General features: G+C 44.8%; 1 protein-coding gene across 3 annotated transcripts in view; it reads left to right on the forward strand.

Moving 5' to 3' along the window:
* The first annotated feature begins 7,649 nt into the window (after positions 1 to 7,649).
* Positions 7,650 to 21,740, forward strand: part of LOC112222271 (solute carrier family 12 member 5) — a 120,017-nt gene continuing 105,926 nt past the window's right edge. For 2 of the 3 annotated variants that reach the window (XM_042304044.1, XM_042304045.1), the window contains exon 1: positions 7,650 to 8,224. In XM_042304044.1, the coding sequence (XP_042159978.1) occupies positions 8,170 to 8,224 (55 nt within the window). In that variant the 5' untranslated portion in view covers positions 7,650 to 8,169. The remainder of the gene's footprint in view (positions 8,225 to 21,740) is intronic. The other variant, XM_042304046.1, reaches the window with a different exon arrangement.

Here is a 21,740-nt window from a genome sequence, read left to right on the forward strand (position 1 = left end):
ACCACTCTCCTCTCTCCTGATAACACTGAGGTCCTGTGAGGTTGGCTATCTCACACAGAGAGTAGTAATTGCATTCTCCTCACTGCTGTGCCATTGTCCAATATTTCACCTAATAGTGTTTCTCTGACTGGGAGCTTTGTGGAACTCAAAAACCAATACAATCTCCTTTGTATTCAGCTTACTGCAATATAACTGTTATTTGTACAGTTTATACAAATGTATGTTTTTTTACAGTACTGTAGGTCAACGTAGAAAATAATCTATGTTGGTGTATTTTTCAACAGGCTCCAAAAACAATGTAGGCCTACCTGCCAATGAATTTGAATGTCACATCACCTGACCACTAAAATAATCAGCTGTGAAGATGTAATGTACAGTAGTTGCTTACTGTTTAAAAAAATAAGAAATAATTACACCTTTATTTAACCAGGTAGGCCAGTTGAGAACAAGTTCTCATTTACATATGCGACCTAGAAACATTAAAACAAAGCAGTGCAACAAAAACAACAACACAGAGTTACACCTAAACAAACGTACAGTCAATAACACAATAGAAAAATCTATGTACAGTGTGTGCAAATGTAGAAAAGTTGGGAGGTAAGGCAATAAATAGGCCATAGAGGCTAAATAATTACAATTTAGCATTAACACTGGAGTGATAGATGTGCAGATGATGATGTGCAAGTAGAGATACTGGGGAGCAAGAGAATAAGTAACAATATGGGGATGAGGTAGTTGGGTGGTGTCACGAATATCACCGAAGGTGGTTCCCTTTCCCGTTCGGGAGGCGCTCGGCAGTCATCGTCGCCGGTCTACTAGCTGCCACCGATCCCTTTTTCCCCGTGTCGTTTGGTTTTGTCTATTTGGTTTCACCTGTTCCTTGTTGGGGTTTTTGGGTTGGGGTTATTTAAGTTCGGTTAGCCTGCATGTGTTTGTGCTGGCTTGTTACTGTTATGTCAAGAGGTGTACCTGATCATTTTTGTGTTTTTTTTGCTGTCTGGTGAGGTACCAGTTTGTACTTGGGTACAGTTTATTACGCCTGTGTTCGGCGTCACCCGTTGTACGTTTTTCTGTTGGACATTAAAATGTTTTTTTTCCCGAATCCTCTGCTCTCTGCGCCTGACTCCACACCCATTACTCTTCGAGCGTTACAGGTGGGCTATTTACAGATTGGCTGTGTACAGGTACAGTGATTGGCAAGCTGCTCTGACAGCAGATGCTTAAAGTTAGAGAATGAGATATAAGTCTCCAGCTTCGGTGATTTTTGCAATTTGTTGAAGTCATTGGCAGCAGAGCACTGGAAGGAAAGGCAGCCAAAGGAAGTGTTGGCTTTGGGGATGACCAGTGAAATATACCTGCTGGAGCCCGCGCTACGGGTGGGTGTTGCTATTGTGACCAGTGAGCTGAGATAAGGTGGGGCTTTACCTAGCATAGACTTATGGATGACCTAGAGCCAGTGGATTTGGTGACGAATATGTAGTGAGGGCCAGCCAACGAGAGCATACTGGCCGCAGTGGTGGGTAGTGTATGGGGCTTTGGTGACAAAACGGAGGGCACTGTGATAGACTACATCCAGTTTGCCGAGTAGAGTATTGGAGGCTATTTTTTAAATGACATCGCCGAAGTCAAGGATCGGTAGGATAGTCAGTTTTACATTGGTATGTTTGGCAGCATGAGTGAAGGAGGCTTTGTTGCGAAATAGGAAGCTGATTCTAGATTTCATTTTGGATTGGAGATGCTTAATGTGAGTCTGGAAGGAGAGTTTACAGTCTAACCAGAAACCTAGGAATTTGTAGTTGTCCACATATTCCAAGTCAGAACCGTCCAGAGTAGTGATGCTAGTTGTGCAGGAGTGTGTGGGCAGCAATCGGTTGGAGAGCATGCACTTAGTTTTACTAGCATTTACGAGCTGTTGGAGGCCACAGAAGGAGTGTTGTAAGGCATTGAAGCTTGTGAGAATGTGAGAATGTGAGAATAACGTACTCCTGAATGGCTGCCAAGAAATAGAATAATCCTAACGGAGGTAGTTGCACAGGGCACTCTGACTACAATGACAAACATATAAGTACTATGGTTTTAAAAAGCCTGATGTAGTTTTCTCTCTCTCTCTATCTCTCTGGTACCAGGTCACATAGACAGGCAGAGTAAGTGCTATGGATTAGTGCTTTCTCCACTCCACTGCTGAACTGTGCACACCCAAGGTAGCCTCTATTCACACACATCTAAGAATCTATAATCCACGAACACAGCCACGGTCTTTAATACTCTCCCCGGTCTTTAATACTCTCCCGCTCTCAACCCTCTTTCTCCCCTCTCTCCCTTACTCCTCCACTCTTTCCCACTCTCCACTATTCTCCCCCTCTCTCCTCTCTCCCAAGCTCTATCCCATCCTCCCATCTCTCCCCATCCCTCTCTACATTCTCTCTTTCTCTCTCCTCTATACTCCCCCTCTCTTCATCTCTCCCATTCTACCCCCCTCCCATCTCACCTCTTCTCTCCCTGGCTCTCTCCCCTCTCTCGTCTTCTCTCCCCCTTTGTGTTGAGTGGCTTTACTCTTCCAGAGGGTAACATTTCCGCTGGCACTCAGGCTTTTTTCTGAGGTCCTTTCCCTCTCTTTCAGGAGCACCGTTTTCACATTCACCCCATCTCTGTCATTTATTTTTAGAAGGCACTCTCTTTCTCTCTTTCTCTCATGTGTATTCTATCATGGTTAAAGCATTAAGATCTTAAAGTGACCCCTCGAGTTGACATGGAGTTTCAGTAAAAGCTCTAGCTAGTGAAAGGCCGTTGACATCATTTTTTAATGTAGAACCACTACTATACTTATTTTTCTCAAAGAGCTTTGCACACCTGGATTGTGTAATATTTGCACATGATTCATTTTACAATTCTTCAAGCTCTGTCAAGTTGGTTGTTGATAATCGCTAGACAGCAATTTTGAAGTCTTGCCATAGATTTTCAAGCCGATTTAAGTCAAACCTGTAACTAGGCCACTTAGGAACATTAAATGTTGGCTTGGTAAGCAACTCTAGTGTATATTTGGCCTTGTGTTTTAGGTTACTGTTCTGCTGAAAGGTGAATTTCTATCCCAGTGTCTGTTTATAAGCAAACTGAAGCAGGTTTTTCTCTAGGATTTTGCCTGTGTTTAGCTCTATTCCGTTTCTTTTTATCCTAAAAATCTCCCTTGCCGATGACAAGCATACCCATGATGCAGCCCCCATCATGCTTGAAAATATGAAAAGTGGTACTCAGTGATGTGTTGTGTTGGATTTGATCCAAACATAACACTTTGTATTCAGGACATAAAGTACATTTCTTTGCCACCTTTTTTGCAGTTTTACTTTAGTGACTTATTGCAAACAGAATGCATGTTTTAGAATATTTGTATTCTGCACAGGCTCCTTCTTTTCACTGTCAATTAGGTATTGTGGAGTAACTACATTGTTGTTGATCCATCCTAAGTTTTCTCTTATCACAGCCATTAAACTATGTAACTGTTTTAAAGTCACCATTGGCCTCATGGCGAAATCCTGAGCGGATTCCTTCCTTTCCGGCAACTGGGTTAGGAAGGACACCTGTATCTTTGTAGTGACTCAGTGTATTGATACACCATCCAAAGTGTAATTAATAACTTTATCATGCTCAAAGGGATATTCAATGTCTGCTTTTTACATTTTTACCCATCTACCAATAGGTGCCCTTCTTTGTGTAATCGATTTGAAATGGCTAGCTAGTTAACGGGGTGCGCGCTGATGGCTTTTCAATCAGTGACATCACTCGCTCTGAAGACCTTGAAGTAGTTGTTCCCCTTGCTCGGCAAGGGCTGCGGCTTTTGTGACGTGATGGGTAACGATGCTTCGAGGGTGGAAGTTGTTGATGTGTGCAGAGGGTCCCTGGTTCGTGGCGAGGAAAGGGACGGAAGCTATACTGTTACATTGATGCTGTTGTCCCGGATCACTGGTTGCTGCGAAAAAGGGGGTGAGTGTAACCGATGTGAAATGGCTAGCTAGTTAGCGGGGTGCGCGCTAATAGCGTTTCAATTGGCGATGTCACTCGCTCTGAGATCTTGAAGTAGTTGTTCCCCTTGTGGCGCGATGGGTAACGATGCTTCAAGGGTGACTGTTGTCTATGTGCAGAGGGTCCCAGGTTTGAGCCCAAGTAGGGGCGAGGAGAGGGACGGAAGCAACACTGTTACGTTCCCAAGGCATTGGAAAACCTCCCTGGTCTTTGAGGTTGAATCTGTGTTTGAAATTCACTGCTTGACTGATGGACCTTACAGATAATTGGTTGTGTGGGGTACAAAAAGGTAGTCATTGAAAAATCATGTGAAACACTGTTATTGCACACAGTGAGTCCATGCAACTTTCTTCTATAGAGCTCCATTATTATGGAATGGTCTGTCTTTATTGAAGACTCCTCTCTTCAGTAGGTCATATGATTGAGTGTAGTCTGGCCCAGGGGTGTGAAAGTGAACGGAAAGGCACTGGAACGACGAAGCACCCTTGCTGTCTCTGCCTGACCGGTTCACTTCTCTCCACTGGGATTCTCTGCCTCTAACCCTATTACGGGGGATAAGTTACTGGCTTACTGGTGCTCTTCCATGCTGTCCGTAGGAGAGGTGCGTCACTTGAGTGGGTTGAGTCTCTGATGTGATCTTCCTGTCCGGGTTGGCGCCCTCCTCGGGTTCATGCCATGGGGAAGATCTTTGTGGGCTTTACTCTGCCTTGTCTCAGAGTAGTACGTTGGTGGTTGAAGATATCCCTCTAGTGGTGTGAGGGCTGTGCTTTGGCAAAGTGGGTGGGGTTATATCCAGCCTGGTCTTATCCGGTGTCCTGTGTAAATTTAAGTGTGCTTCCTCTAATTCCCTCTCTGTTTCTCTTTCTCTTCTCTTGGAGGACCTCAGCCCTAGGACCATGCTTGACTACCTGGCCTGATGACTCTTTGCTGTTCCCAGTCCACCTGGTTGTGCTGCTGCTTCAGTTTCAACGGTTCTGCCTGCGGCTATGGAACCCTGACCTGTTTACCGGACGTGCTACCTTGTCCCGAGACCTGCTGTTTCCGACTCCCTTTCTCTACCGCACCTGCTGTGTCTAACTCTGAATGATCGCCTATGAAAAGTCAACTGACATTTACTCCTGAGGTGCTGACCTGTTGTACCCTCTACAACCACTGTGATTATATTAATTGACCCTGCTGGTCATCTATGAACGTTTGAACATCTTGGCCATGTACGGTTATAATCGCCACCCTGCACAGCCAGAAAAGGATCGGCCACCCCTGAGAGCCTGGTTCCTCTCTAGATTTCTTCCTAGGTTCCTGCCTTTCTAGGGAGCTTTTCCTAGCCACTGTGCTTCTACATCTGCATTGCTTGCTGTTTGGGGTTTTAGGCTGGGTTTCTGTATAGCACTTTGTGACATTGGCTCATGTAAAAAGGGCTTAATAAATACATTTAATTGATTGATTGATTGATTGATCGACTGATTGATTATGTGACTTGTTAAGCAAATCTTTACAAATCCATAACAAAGGGTTTGAATATTTATTGCCTCAAGACATTTCAGCTTTTCATTTTTTATTAATTTGAAAAAGTTCTACTTTCACATTGTGGGGTATTGTGTGACACAAAATCTCTATTTTATCCATTTTAAATTCAGTCTGTAAAATGTGGGAAAAGTCGATTGGTGTGAATACTTTCTGAAGGCACAGTAGATCTCTCTGTTCAATATCACTTACCATTCAACTTCTTGACCAGTTGTCTGGGACAGGGTTGTTGTTTCGATGTGCCAATTCGTAGGCAAGTTCTATGCATTTAAGGCTACTAAGCACATGAAACTGGTCTGAGAGATTCTTGATATGTTTTGAAAGCTCAGACTCCAAGTCATCAGATAAGACCTCGTGTGACTCTGCTACTCTATCATAGCCTTTCACAGGTACATGTTCATTTTCTGTTTTGCCAATGTACCTCCTCAGTGTCTTTCAGCTTATGTTTTCATCCCTTGCTTCTATTTGATTAGACTTCTACCCTTCTCTCACTTCCTTGGCTGCTCTCTCAAGAACATGAAGGGAGGCTAGACCCCTTCTTGTTTTACGTTTGTACACACAGGGCATGATGATGTCTGCTCTGTAACAATAAAAATGCTCTATCTGAAGTTCATATGCATGACACATTGCACAAATACTATGCATAGTTTGCATAAAACCTTACAAAATGTAATCATCATTTGTATGGGGTATGGTGGCCATTGGCTCAACATACCCAATTGCCATTGACTCAACTTATACTCCAAGGCAAACATTTTGACTATATTCGTCCACACAGCTACAAGGATGCACTACAGGATGGCAGGTAGCATAGCAGTTAGAGTGTTGGGCCAGTAACCAAATGGTTGCTAATTTCAAATACCTGAGCTGACTAGGTGAAAAATATGTTGATCTGTCCTAGAGCAAGGCACTGAACCCGAGTTGCCCCATGGTCACTGTCAATAATGGGGCGGCAGGGTAGCCTAGTGGTTAGACTGAACAGGCAGTTAACCCACTGTTCCTAGGCCGTCATTGAAAATAAGAATTTGTTCTTAACTGACTTGCCTAGTTAAATAAAAAAAAATAAAAAAATGGCTGATCCCTAGCCGTGACCCCACTCTCAGTGAGATATGAAAGAATTTCACACCACACACTTGTACAGGTTACACACCAGTGAATCAGGACACATATAAGCATCCCCTATTTAACTTTCATACTAGGCTCTGGACCTCCTATGGTAGTTTAAAGAGACCCCAACTGATGGGATATTAAAACAATATACTTTGGTTGAGATACAAGCATCATAAAACCTCGTAACACAATACATTCATTTGACTTTTGTGAAAATCTGTTTTCTGGACCTAACTTGCTTACCACTTTTTCCATGTGGTTTCTTCCTTCACAGACTCCCTGAAATGATGACCTCTTCCTCAATATTTGGTCACATGATTCATTTTGTGTATGGTTTCCTAGAAACAAGGGGAGGATCAACTAACCCTTTGCTCAACTTATCCCACACTGTAAGTGCTTCTTTGCCCCCTATTCATAATGATTCATTTTGTATTTTTTACAACTTCGGCAGAAAATAACTCCAAAGGAAAAGTCATGAACACTTGACTGAACCTGATGGTGAACCAAGGCAGTCTTTCAACTTGACCTTGACACATGTAGTAGCTGTCAGACCAGTGCAACCAGTGCATGGTGACAGTGAAAGCTTTTAGTTTCAAATAATTAGGTTCAGAGAATGCTATACAAGCCCTGCAGCCTACTTCAGATAACTGGCAGTAACCATAGAGGAGAGGAAAACAAAATAGAGGAATACATATCAAAAATTAAATGGAACCTTGTCTTGCATCTAAAAAGAACATCAAAAGAGATGCTCAAACACAGAAGGCAACCTTACATTTGATGTGCAATCTCCCTCCCTCCCTCTCTCCCTCCCTCCCTCCCTCCCTCCCTCCCTCCCTCCCTCCCTCCCTCCCTCCCTCCCTCCCTCCCTCCCTCCCGCACTTGCTCTCTCTCTCTCTCTCTCCCACTCTTGCTCTGTATCTCTCTCTCTCCCTCTCTCACTCTGTCTCTCTCCCTCTCGCTCTCTCACTCTCTCCCTCTCTCGTGAAGAGATGGTTGATGGGGATGAGTGTATGAGCAAGGGAGTGAGATAGAGAAAGGGAGAGAGAGATAATGCCTTCTGAATGCATGATGAATTTAGTCATCAGGCTTAGGCTGACTGGGGGCCGATCGTAGCTGTGCAGTGCGCAGAGCAAGCGAGCGAACAAGCGTGCGTGTGAGTGAGTGTGTGCGAGACCTTGCTCACAGGCACTCCATCATCAGCTATACCCTGCAGCCTCTCTCACTCTCTTATCCTCCTCCTGAAGAGAGAGAGAGAAAGAGAGAATCACGCAACACGCCAGAAAGAAGAAGTGGAGAAGATAAAAAAACTCTCTCCTCTCTGCACTGCTCTTTTGCTGAGCGTGAGAGGGAAGGGAAGAGGGAGAGAGAGGGAGGCAGTGAGCTACAGAAATAAAACAGTGCTTCTTGTCGTCCGTGCTGCTTTCTCTGCTGTGGCTCCAGCCCACAGAGCTGTGATTGCCAGTGCTAGAGCAGTAGCAGTGTCTCTCTCTCTGCAGACTGCAGCCTGAGGAAGAGAGGATGCTTAATAACATGACAGACACCGAGGAGGGAGAGGGGGGACCCAACAGCCAGGGTGAGTTATGAAATATGTCACTGAGCTGTGAACGGGTGTGCAGGGGAGTGTGGGGGTGAATGTGCGTTTGTGCTGGGTGGTGGGAGGGGAGGGAGGTTAATAAGTGTGTTTGTGAGGGGGAGTTTAAATGTGTGTACAAGAGCAGTTTTTGGGGGGCAGAGGGGGTGTATGTGTGTGCAAGTGTGCATAAATGTGTGCATGTGAGTACAGTGCATGTCTTTGCAAGTTACAGAATGTACGAGAGAGTGTGTGTCTGTTTCCAGGGATATGGTGTGTTTGCCTGTGTCTCTCACTTCATGACAGAGAGAGAGAGACAGAAAAATGGATGGACAGAGGAATGTATCTGTATCTCTGCACTCCTCTTCCTCCACTGGCTTATACAATCCTCAGCTGTGGCTGTTACTGCAAGGCTGCTGTGAATCTGTGGCAGGAATAATAATGGTGTTTCAGTGTTAAGAAGAGAAGAGGAGCAGCAGATAAAGTCCTGTAGTGCGACAGCCAGAGGACCAGTCTGCCTCATGGCACTGTCACTTGGCTCCCAAGCAGAGTCATGTTTGGGCAAGGGGACCACCTGGGGATGCATATGTCAACCCCCATCTGTTTGCCAAGCGTTCAGGCCATTTCCTCTTTTATCTTGACTATAAACCCTCTGGTTTTTCTGAAGTTGAGTAAATACAGTGGGAGGACGGATGTCCCTGGACCGCTGGGTCTTTGCGGCAGAGCAGAGCGGTGCAGTAACATTTGTGTGTTTCTGCAGAGACACTTCTTTCCTTTAGATGTGGCTTGCAGTGATTTCAGCCCTTGCTTGTAGATGTATAGATCCACGTCATAGGCATCTTGTCTGGTCTGTTATAAGGCTTAGAGAGCTCCTGGAGAGCGTCTGGGGAATCAATCCTCTCTTTCGGTGTTGAGATTCAACTCCAGGGATCTACAGAACTCATTCATTCTGATGTCTCGCCCCATCAAGGATTATCTTCCCATGGGGGAAAGATGAGCCATTCACAATGGTGGAAACTATGATAGCCCGATAGCCTTTGTTTGTGTGTGTGTGTGTGTGTGTGGTTGAGTGTGTGTGCGCACGTGCCTGCTTGCGTGTTTGCATGTGCGTGTGCATTCACATCTTAAATCGTATTGAAAAGCCATTTCTTTGATTGGGGTCCACAGTATGCGTATGTGAGCAATGCAACAAAACGACTTCCCATGACAGGCTTGTGGGTGCTCCTTCTGTGTGTGCCTGTGTATGTGCGTGCATACGTGTACAGATGTAGTATCTTAATTTGATTACCCTTTTGCAGGAGAACTTTCCTGCATCACAGGCAATTTAAAACTTGTAGTGTATTTGAAGTTTAAAAAGGTTTCTGAAGTTTGTAACTTCCACTGTCACGATCGTCGTAATGAGTGGATCAATGCGCAGTGTGAGTATAGTTCCACATATTTTTAATCTACGTGAAACAAACAAAACAATAAAGAAACAACGAAACGTGAAGTCATGACGTGCACACAGGCAACTAATCACAAACAATATCCCACAAAACACAGGTGGGGAAATGGCTACCTAAGTATGATCCCAAATCAGAGACAACGATTAACAGCTGCCTCTATTTGGGAACCATATTAGCACCAACATAGAAATAGACATACTAGAAAAAACCCTAGTCTCGCCCTGACCTACTACACCATAGAGAACCAAGGGCTCTCTATGGTCAGGGCGTGACAGTACCACCCCCAAAGGTGCGGACTCCGGCCGCAAAATCTGAAACCAAATGGGGAGGGTAGGGGGGGTGATTAGTGTCGGTGGCGGCTCCGGTGCAGGTTGTAGCCCCCGCCCAGACCCCGGATCCGGCCATGGCGCCGGGCTGAATGCCGTGCCTGGACTGGGCATTGGCGCAAAGGAGGGCTCTGGCCATGGGGCTGGGTTGGACGCCGTGCCAGGACATCGCCGCAAAGGAAGGCTCCTGCCCTGGAGCGGGACTGGACACCGTGCCTGGAGGTTCCGGACCATTGACCGCCACTGGAGGATCCGGACCATTGACCGTCGCTGGAGGTTTCCGGACCGTGGACCGTCGCTGGAGGTTCTGGACAGTGACCCGTTGCTGGAGATTCCGGACTGTGGACTGTCGCTGGAGGTTCCAAACTGTGAACCGTCGCCGGAAGCTCCGGACTGTGAACCGCCGCCGGAAGCTCTGGACTGTGAAGCGTCACTGGAAGCTCTGGACTGTGAACCTTCGCCAGAAGCTCTGGACTGTGAACCATCGCCGGAAGCTCTGGACTGTGATTGCGCACTGGAGGCCTAGTGCATGGAGCCGGTACAGGTGGCACCGGACTGGTGACACGCACTTCAGGGAGAGTGCAGGGACCTGGCACAGGACGTACCGGACTAGGGAGACGCACTGAAGGCCTGGTGCGTGGAGCCGGCACAGGTGGTACCGGACTGGTGACACGCACTTCAGGGAGAGTGCGGGGACCTGGCACAGGACATACCGGACTGGGAAGACGCACTGGAGGCCTGGTGCATGGAGCCTGCATAGGTGGCACCGGACTGGTGACACACACTTCAGGGCGAGTGCGTGGAGCTGGCACAGGACGTACCGGACTAGGGAGACGCACTGAAGGCCTGGTGCGTGGAGCCGGCACAGGTGGTACCGGACTGGTGACAGGCACTTCAAGGAGAGTGCGGGGACCTGGCAGAGGACGTACCGGACTGGGAAGGCGCACTGGAGGCCTGATATGCGTGGTGCCGGCACAGGTTGCACCGGACTGGTGACACACACTTCAGGAAGGGTACGGAGAGCTGGCACTGGACTCACCAGACTGCTGACAGGCTCTTCAGGTCGGGTGCCGTGCAGAACACACCTACATAACATTTCTCTCATCTCTCTCTCCCAACTTCTCCATCGCCTCCCTGATGGTCTCTGGCTCTTCCCGCGGCTCAGCCGCCAGCTCAATGTGCCCCCCCAAAAGGATCTTGGGGTTTCTTTGGCAGCGGACTGACGACACGCTCCTCATGGCGAGTGCGAGGAACACAGGACATACCGGGCTGGGGAGGTGCACTGGAGATCTGGTGCTTGGAGCCGGCACAGATGGCACAGGACTGATGACCCGCTCTTCAGCCCGCCTGTAGCCTACTCCTTCCTAACCCCTCTCTCCGGTATCCTTCCTCACATTGTTCCATCGACTCCCAGGCGGAGCTCTGGCACTCTCCTCGGCTCGACCGGCCACCCCTCGTGCCCCTCCCCCAAACAAAATCTTGGGGTTTCTGTGGCCGCGGTCCCCGGCGTCGTCGCTGTCCTTCCATGGTCCTTGGCGACTCCTGCCAAGGAAGGGTCTCGTGTCCTCCCATGATTTCCTCCCATGTCCAAAACACCTTCTCCTCCATGGCACGCTGCTTGGTCCTTAAGTGGTGGGATATTCTGTCACGATCGTCGTAATGAGTGGATCAATGCGCAGCGTGAGTATAGTTCCACATATTTTTAATCTACGTGAAACAAACAAAACAATAAAGAAACAACGAAACGTGAAGTCATGACGTGCACACAGGCAACTAATCACAAACAATATCCCACAAAACACAGGTGGGGAAATGGCTACCTAAATATGATCCCCAATCAGAGGCAACGATAAGCAGCTGCCTCTAATTGGGAACCATATTAGCACCAACATAGACATATTAGAACACCCCCTAGTCACACCCTAACCAACTACACCGTAGAGAACCAAGGGCTCTCTATGGTCAGGGCGTGACATCCACTTTGTAATTTCAGACTTCACTTTCCCTTTTTGAAAATTTATCAAACCTTACAAAAATGTCCATTAATTATAATCCACATAATAATTCACATTTCCTGTTGCTGTAGGATTATTGTCCTGCTGTAGCAAACTGGCTCAAACTGGCTCAAATTATGATCCTACATCTATAAGTGTGTGTTTGTGCTCTACATGGGAGATCTCTCTCCAAATCACCTCTGCCGTAAGGCAGGATTAATTATACACTGATAAAACAAATTAATTATGAATCACAGGGATTTCCCAAAATGTATTAAACTGCTGATATTTCTGCACATTTCAATTCTGCTTTTGAACTCCATACTACATTGATGTGAAGCAACGCTTTCCCAGCCACTGCAGTCTAAACTACTTGGTGCAAGCATAAATCTTAATATTTGCATTGTCGCTGTCTGTGGTGCTGAAATTGGGCTGTTAAAATACTGTTGGAAGCATGCCCTTATGTTTCTGTCTACTGCATTTGGTAATACAGTGACGTGCACACATTGCTGGGATTAGACTCTGTCCATGGTGCTGAAACTACACTTCAGCAGTGGCGTAGCCAGACATTTGTCACAGCTAACTTCCTACAATTTTACACATTTTGCCATGGGGCAAAGAGAAACTTTTGCAGTTGTATAACTAATCTCATGCTATTCTGACTTACTAGGGGTGAGGCTTTCAGTTAGTTATTTTTGGCGACCTATCCCTTGAGAGTGAATGTCATTCCAGTTAATCTCTTCTTTTATACACTCTTAGATAAAAAGGTGCTATCTAGATCCTAGAAAGGTTTTTCGGCTATCAACATAGGAGAACCATTTGAAGAATAATTTTGGTACCAAGTAGAACCCTTTTGGGTTGCATGTAGAATCTTTTCCACAGTTTTACCTGGAACCGAAAAGGGTTATCCTATGAGGACAGCAGAAAAACTTTTGGAACCTTTTTTTCTAAGTGTATATTTCATCAAATCTGAGTAACCCAGTGGACTGTGTGCTATGAATTATATCTGATGGTGTTTGCATCTTTAGATAAAAATACCAGTAATGCCCCGTTTGGAACACTGACAAGTAAAGAAATAAAATGAAACATTTTTGTTGTTGTTGCTCAATCTGATTGGGTGGGCCTGGCTCCCCAGTGACTATGCCCCTGCTTGACAGATAGCTATCTCTCATTCTCTTATCGTGTGGACAGTTGTGTGAGATTCTAGACATCAAACTTATGAAATAACACAAATGGAATCATGTAGTAATCAGAAAAAGGCACAAAGAATGCCAAGAGTGTGCAAGGCTCTCATCAAGGCAAAGGGTGGCTACCTTGAAGAATCTCAAATCTAAAATATATTTTGATTTGTTTAACACTTTTTTGGGTACTCCATGATTCCATATGTGTAATTTCATAGTTTTGATGTCTTCACTATTCTACAATGTAGAAAATAGTAAAAATAAAGAAAAAGCCTTGAATGAGTAGATGTGTCCAAGTAACAACTGTTACTATATATTCTTAAATTGTAATAAAGTCTAGTAACAGTTTCTACGAGCCTTCTACATTATACAGTTGAAGTCGCAAGTCATTAAAACACGTTTTTCAACCACTCCACGAATTTCTTGTTAACAAACTATAGTTTTGGCAAGTCGGTTAGAACATCTACTTTGTGCGTGACACGAGTAATTTTTCCAACAATTGTTTACAGACTGATTATTTCACTTCAAATCAAATTGTATTTGTCACATACACATGGTTAGCAGATGTTAATGCGAGTGTAGCGAAATGCTTGTGCTTCTAGTTACGACAATGCAGTAATAACCAACGAGTAATCTAACCTAACAATTCCACAACTACTACCTTATACACACAAGTGTAAAGGGATAAAGAATATGTACATAAAGATATATGAATGAGTGATGGTACAGAACGGCATAGGCAAGATGCAGTGGCATAGTGGCATAAAAAGTGGCATAGTTTAAAGTGGCTAGTGATACATGTATTACATAAAGATGGCAAGATGCAGTAGATGGTATAGAGTACAGTATATACATATACATATGAGATGAGTAATGAAGGGTATGTAAACATTATATTAAGTGGCATTGTTTAAAGTGGCTAGTGATACATTTTTTTACATCAATTTCCATCAATTTCCATTATTAAAGTGAGCTGGAGTTGAGACAGTATGTTGGCAGCAGCCGCTCAATGTTAGTGGTGGCTGTTTAACAGTCTGATGGCCTTGAGATAGAAGCTGTTTTTCAGTCTCTCGGTCCCCGCTTTGATGCAACTGTACTGACCTTGCCTTCTGGATGATATGGGGGTGAACAGGCAGTGGCTCGGGTGGTTGTTGTCCTTGATGATCTTTATGGCCTTCCTGTGACATTGGGTGGTGTAGGTGTCCTGGAGGGCAGGTAGTTTGCCCCCGGTGATGCGTTGTGCAGACCTCACTACCCTCTGGAGAGCCTTACGGTTGTAGGCGGTGTAGTTGCTGTACCAGGCAGTGATACAGCCCGACAGGATGCTCTCGATTGTGCATCTGTAAAAGTTTGTGAGTGCTTTTGGTGACAAGCCTTGGCTTGGTCACAAGCCAACCTCAGGTGGCTGAATTTCTTCAGCCACCTGAGGTTGAAGAGGTGCTGCTGCGCCTTCTTCACAACGCTGTCTGTGTGGGTGGACCAATTCAGTTTGTCTGTGATGTGTACGCCGAGGAACTTAAAACATACTACCCTCTCCACTACTGTCCGATCGATGTGGATAGGGGGGTGCTTCCTCTGCTGTTTCATGAAGTCCACGATCATCTCCTTTGTTTTGTTGATGTTGAGTGTGAGGTTATTTTCCTCACACCACACTCCGAGGGCCCTCACCTCCTCCCTGTAGGCCGTCTCGTCGTTGTTGGTAATCAAGCCAACCACTGTAGTGTCGTCCGCAAACTTGATGATTGAGTTGGAGGCGTGCATGGCCACGCAGTCGTGGGTGAACAGGGAGTACAGGAGAGGGCTCAGAACGCACCCTTGTGGGGCCCCAGTGTTGAGGATCAGCGGGGTGGAGATGTTGTTACCTACCCTCACCACCTGGGGGTGGCCCGTCAGGAAGTCCAGTACCCAGTTGCACAGGACAGGGTCGAGACCCAGGGTCTCGAGCTTGATGACGAGTTTGGAGGGTACTATGGTGTTAAATGCTGAGCTGTAGTCGATGAACAGCATTCTCACATAGGTATTACTCTTGTCCAGATGGGTTTAGGCAGTGAGTAGTGTGGTTGCGATTGCATCGTCTCTGGACCTATTGGGGCGGTAAGCAAATTGGAGTGGGTCTAGGGTGTCGGGTAGGGTGGAGGTGATATGGTCCTTGACTAGTCTCTCAAGGCACTTCATGATGACGGAAGTGAGTGCTACAGGGCGGTAGTCGTTTAGCTCAGTTACTTTAGCTTTCTAGGGAACAGGAAAAATGGTGGCCCTCTTGAAGCATGTGGGGACAGCAGACTGGGATAGCAGACTCTGCGCATGCTCTGAGGATGCAGCTGGGGATGCCATCTGGGCCTGCAGCCTTGCGAGGGTTAACACGTTTAAATGTTTTACTTACGTCGGCTGCAGTGAAGGAGAGTCCGCAGGTTTTGGTAGCGGGCCATGTCAGTGGCACTGTATTGCCCTCAAAGCGAGCAAAGAAGTTATTTAGTCTATCTGGGAGCAAGACATCCTGGTCCGTGACGGGGTAGGTTTTCTTTTTGTAATCTGTGATTGACTGTAGACCCTGCCACATACCTCTTGTGTCTGAGCCTTTGAATTGCAACTCAACTTTGTCTCTATACTGACGCTTAGCTTGTTTGATTCCCTTGTGGATTGAATAGCTACACTGTTTGTATTCAGTCATGTTTCCGTTCACTTTGCCCTGGTTAAAAGTAGTGGTTCACACTTTCAGTTTTGTGCGAATGCTGCCATCAATCCACGGTTTCTGGTTTGGGGATGTTTTAATAGTTGCTGTGGGTATGACATCGCCGATGCACTTTCTAATGAACTCGCTCACCGAATCAGCGTATTCGTCAATGTTGTTGTTGGACGCAATGCAGAACATATCCCAATCCACGTGATCGAAGCAGTCTTGAAGCATGGAATCAGATTGGTCGGACCAACGTTGAACAGACCTGAATGCGGGAGCTTCCTGTTTTAGTTTCTGTCTATAGGCTGGGAGCAACAAAATGGAGTCGTGGTCAGCTTTTCCGAAAGGAGGGCGGGGGAGGGCCTTATATGTGTCGCGGAAGTTAGAATAACAATGATCCAGGGTTTTTCCAGCCCTGGTTGCACAATCGATATGCTGATAGAATTTAGGGAGTCTTGTTTTCAGATTAGCCTTGTTAAAATACCCAGCTACAATGAATGCAGCCTCAGGATATGTGGTTTCCAGTTTACATAGAGTCAAATAAAGTTCGTTCAGGGCCATCGATGTGTCTGCTTGGGGGGGAATATATACGGCTGTGATTATAATCGAAGAGAATCCTCCTGGTAGATAATGCGGTCAACATTTCATTGTGAGGAATTCTAAGTCAGGTGAACAGAAGGACTTGAGCTCCTGTATGTTGTTATGGTCACACCACGTCTTGTTAATCATAAGGCATACCCCCTCGCCCCTCTTCTTACCAGAAAGATGCTTGTTTCTGTCGGCACGATGCGTGAATAAACCAGCTCGCTGCACCGACACCGTTAGCGTCTCTCGAGTGAGCCATGTTTCCGTGAAGCAAAGAAGGTTACAGTCTCTGATGTTTCTCTGGAATGCTACCCTTGCTCGGATTTCATCAACCTTGTTGTCAAGAGACTGGACATTGGCGAGTAGTATGGTAGGGAGTGGTGCGCAATGTGCCCGTCTCCGGAGCCTGACCAGAAGACCGCGTCGTTTGCCCCTTTTACGGCGACGTTGTTTAGGTTCGCCGGCTGGGATCCAATCCATTGTCCTGGGTGGTGGGCAAAACACAGGATTCGCTTCGGGAAAGTCGTATTCCTGGTCGTAATGATGGTGAGTTGAGGTTGCTCTTATATTCAGTAGTTCCTCTATGTAATGAAACCTAAGATTACCTGGGGTACCAATGGAAGAAATAACACGTAAAAAAACAAAAGACTGCATAGTTTTCTAGGAACGTGAAGCGAGGCGGCCATCTCTGTCGGCGCCGGAAGTTTAAAAAAATATATTTTTAAAAATTAATTTAAAAAATTCCAGTGGGTCAGAAGTTCACATACACTAAGTTGACTAAACAGCTTGGAAAATTCCAGAAAATTATGTCATGGCTTTAGAAGCTCCTGATAGGCTAATTGATATTATTTGAGTCAATTGGAGGTGTACCTGTGGATGTATTTCAAGGCCTACCTCCAAACTCAGTGCCTTTTTGCTTGACATCATGGGAAAATCAAACAAAATAAGCCAAGACCTCAGAAAAAAAGTTGTAGACCTCCACAAGTCTGGTTCATCCTTGGGAACAATTTCCATATGCCCGAAGGTACCACGTTCATCTGTACAAACAATAGTACGCAAGTATAAACACCATGGGACTACGCAGCTGTCATACCGCTCAGGAAGGAGACACGTTCTGTCTCCTACATACTTTGGTTCGAAAAGTGCAAATCAATTCCAGAACCACAGCAAAGGACCTTGTGAAGATACTGGAGGAAGCAGGTACAGAATTATCTATATCCACAATAAAATGAGTCCTATATCGACATAACCTGAAAGGCCGCTCAGCAAGGAAGAAGCCACTGCTCCAAAACTGCCTTAAAAATGCCAGACTATTGTTTGCAATTGCACATGGGGACAAAGGTCGTACTTTTTGGAGAAATGTCCTCTGGTCTGATGAAACAAAAATATAACTGTTTGGCCATAATGACCATTGTTATGTTTGGAGGAAAAAGGGGGATGCTTGCAAGCCGAAGAACACCATACCAACCATGAAGCACGGTGGTGACAGCATCATGTTGTGGGGGTGCTTTGCTGCAGGAGGGACTGGTGCACTTCACAAAAGTGGCATCATGAGGAGGGAAAATAATGTGGATATATTGAAGCAACATCTCAAGACATCAGTCAGAAAGTTAAAGCTTGGGTCTTCCAAATGGACAATGACCTCAAGCATACTTCTAAAGTTGTGGCAAAATGGCTTAAGGACAACAAAGTCAAGGTATTGGAGTGACTATCACAAAGCCCTGACCTCAATCCTATAGAAAATGTGTGGACAGAACTGAAAAAGCCTGTGCGAGCAAGGAGGCCTACAAACCTGACTCAGTTACACCAGCTCTGTCAGGAGGAATGGGCCAAAATTCATCCAACTTATTGTGGGAAGCTTGTGGAAGGCTACCCAAAATGTTTGACCCAAGTTAAACAATTTAAAGGCAATGCTACCAAATACTAATTGGGTGTATGTAAACTTCTGACCCACTGGGAATGTGATGAAAGACATAAAAGCTGAAATAAATCATTATCTCTACTATTATTCTGACATTTCACATTCTTAAAATAAAGTGGTGATCCTAAGGGAATTTTTACTCAGATAAAATATCAGGAATTGTGAAAAACTGAGTTTAAATGTGTTTGGCTAAGGTGTATGTAAACTTCTGACTTCAAACTGTATATCTATTATAACCATTTATCCGTTTCTAGAGGCTGCTATGTTTTCGAGCATGTTTTATAATGCTGTGTGATGCGTTATGAATGCATAGCCTAAATGATGTTAAAAGCCTTGTGACCTGTTATGAATGCTTATAGCAACTGTTATATTCCAAAATGTGATAGAGGTCCATATAAAAGAATTGAAATTGCATTATACAGGTGGTTCATAGACAGTGTTACCGTAATCCCTGTCCAACTCATGTCTTTGTCAATGAAGGGGTGTGTAACGTTGGGATCGACTGCCTGGCTGAGTTTTACAGGATTAAGCTCGAAATTGGATTAACAGGGAAGATGTGCTATATGTTTATTGACTTGAAATTCAGTGAGCATGCACCCTCCTGCAGTCTCCCGGAGCTGCTGAGAACACTGACACATTGACATTCATGCACACATGCACCCGCACAAACACACGCACACACACACACACTGGTCAAATCAAACCGTTATTAGTCAGTATATATACAGTGCCTTCAGAAAGGATTCACAACCCTTTTCCACATTTTGTTGTGTTACAAAGTGGGTTTAAAATGTATTTAATTGTAATTTTTTGGTCAAAATTCTTCACAAAATATTCTGCAATGTCAAAGTGGAAGAAAAATTCAAAAAACTTTTTTCAATTAATATTGGAAAATAAAACAGTAATATATCTTGATTTGATAAGTATTCAACCCCCTGAGTCATTAGATGTTAGAATCACCTTTTGCAGCGATTACAGCTGCGAGTCTTTCAGGGTAAGTCTCACTGTCATTTACGTTAGTATTGTGGAGTAACTGCAATGTTATTGATCCACCCTCAGAAATCTCCTATCACAGCCATTAAACTATGTAACTCATTTTAAAATCCCCAATGGCCTCATGGTGAAATCACTGAGCGGTTTACTTCCTTTCCGGCAACTGGGTTAGGAAGGGTGCCTGTATCTTTGTAGTGACTGGTGTAGTGTTACACCATCCAAAGTGTAATTAATAACTGCACCATGCTCAAAGGGATATTCAATGTCTGCTTTTTTTTACCCATCTACCAATAGGTGCCCTTCTTTACGAACCATTGGAAAACCTCCCTGGTCTTTGTGGTTGATTCTGTGCTTGAAATTCACTGCTCAACTGAGGAACCTTACAGATAATTGCATGTGTGGGGTAGTCAATTAAAAATAATGTTAAATGTAACACAACAAAATGTGAAAAAGTCAAGGCACTCTACTAAACACCCACCTCAGGAGAGCAAACTTCATCCAAACATTTAAACTTCAAATAGAGCTTAATGAAAAATGTTGCTCATAAGTTTACTCACAGGGGTATCATGTAATGTTGTTGGAAAGGCTTATTCAAATGAAACACAGGCACCTGGTATTTCAAGAAAGGAACAATAACAGGGATTCTTGCACTGATCTTCTTCTGCAGACAGCTCTGTAGAGTGGTCACTAGCTGGCACAGCCACAAAGTTATAACATCTGATTTTAAACCAAACACTAACCTTAACCCTAATCTTAACCACACCGCTAACACTAATGCCTAATTCTAATGCTTAAATTAATCTTTCACTAACTTTTACAATATCAACATTTTTGACTTTGCATCTGGCCTATTTAGGGGAAATAACTCAATTCTGCCTCTAGGACAAGACTCATGACAATAAACATCAGCATTCAATTAAACTTGCCCCATAGTATATTGCTAATAAATGCTGAATATACAGTATTAACTTAATGAAGAAAATATATAGGAAACTCCAATTATGCATCTGGCTCTGCCATCTACGTAATGGCTGTTTCAGTATACAGTCATTACTTCAGTTCCAACTTATATTTATTCTAGTTGATACACGTGGGCCCTGGTGAGGGTGACATTATTGTTTTTTTGTTTAGCAGTGATTAAAACTGTGTTTTTGTAGCTCAATGCTAATGAGGGTGAGGGACTGTGACCAGAGAGGTCCAGATCCTATTCTGAGACTTTTATTTCTCCCAATCAGACTGAGAGAGAGAGAGAGAGAGAGAGAGAGAGAGAGAGAGAGAGAGAGAGAGAGAGAGAGAGAGAGAGAGAGAGAGAGAGAGAGAGCATATCCATTTCCATTTGTCTTGTCATTACACTCTGTGGCTGTCCACTTACTCCGTAGCAATTTTCACAAACCTGTAAAATTAAATCTGTGTCATCTGATTTCCCTTGGCACTCGCTTATTCTCTCTCTCTCTCTCTCTCTCTCTCTCTCTCTCTCTTTAATCTGTTTTATAATAAGGCTGTAACGTAACAAAACGTGGAAAAGGTCAAGGGGTCTGAGTACTTTCCAAAGGCACTGTAGTTATCTTTTTGCTTTCTTATAATTTGGTTGGGTATAAATGTGTTTCTGTCCTGTGGCTCAGAACCATCTGGCTGAGTTGACTCTTCTGTAGGTTAATCTCTCTGTAGGTGATGTGACGTGGTGAGGTTGCACCCAGGTGCAGAGAAGAGACGAGACGAGGAATCAGTGGTTAAGGATAAACATAAAGCTTTACTTAGAAACGGTAGCCGCAGGATCCCAGTAAACATGAAAAAACAACAAACACTAAGTCTCGAAAACTACCCCAGGAAACAAAAGCACACCGTTAACAATTCAAGCTTCGGCAAAGGACAACCTAACAATTAAATAGGACACACCTGAGCGTCGTTAATGTCTCTAGGATGGTCTCTGCGAGAGAGAAAGAGAGAGAGAGAGAGAGAGAGAGAGAGAGATGGGATGACAGAGAGAGAGACAAAGAGAGACAGGTGGAATGAGGGAGAGTGAGCATGTTTGTGAAAATTGCTATGGAGTAAGTGGACAGCCACAGAGGAGTATAATGACAAGACAAATGGAAATGGATATGCTTGATAAATAAGTTGTGTCCTGCTGTCGGACCAGCAGACATAATGTTATCTCTGGAGGAAAAGGATTGTTCAGCCATGTCTCCCCATGATTCAGGATCCTGTGGAGAAATACACAAGGATCAGGGACAATTCGTGTCATTATTTAGTGTTGGGTGGCTAGCAGGCGTGTAATGTCAATGGTAATGTGCCTGAAGTAAGTCATTGAAGAACATACAGATTTGGGGAGAGGGGGTTGGGGTTTAAGAATAATGGAGGCAACTGTGTTCTTGGGGACCTTCAATGCTGCAGAAATGT

This window comes from Oncorhynchus tshawytscha, linkage group LG22 (genome assembly GCF_018296145.1).
Source record: "Oncorhynchus tshawytscha isolate Ot180627B linkage group LG22, Otsh_v2.0, whole genome shotgun sequence".
Classification (NCBI taxonomy): Eukaryota; Metazoa; Chordata; class Actinopteri; order Salmoniformes; family Salmonidae; genus Oncorhynchus; species Oncorhynchus tshawytscha.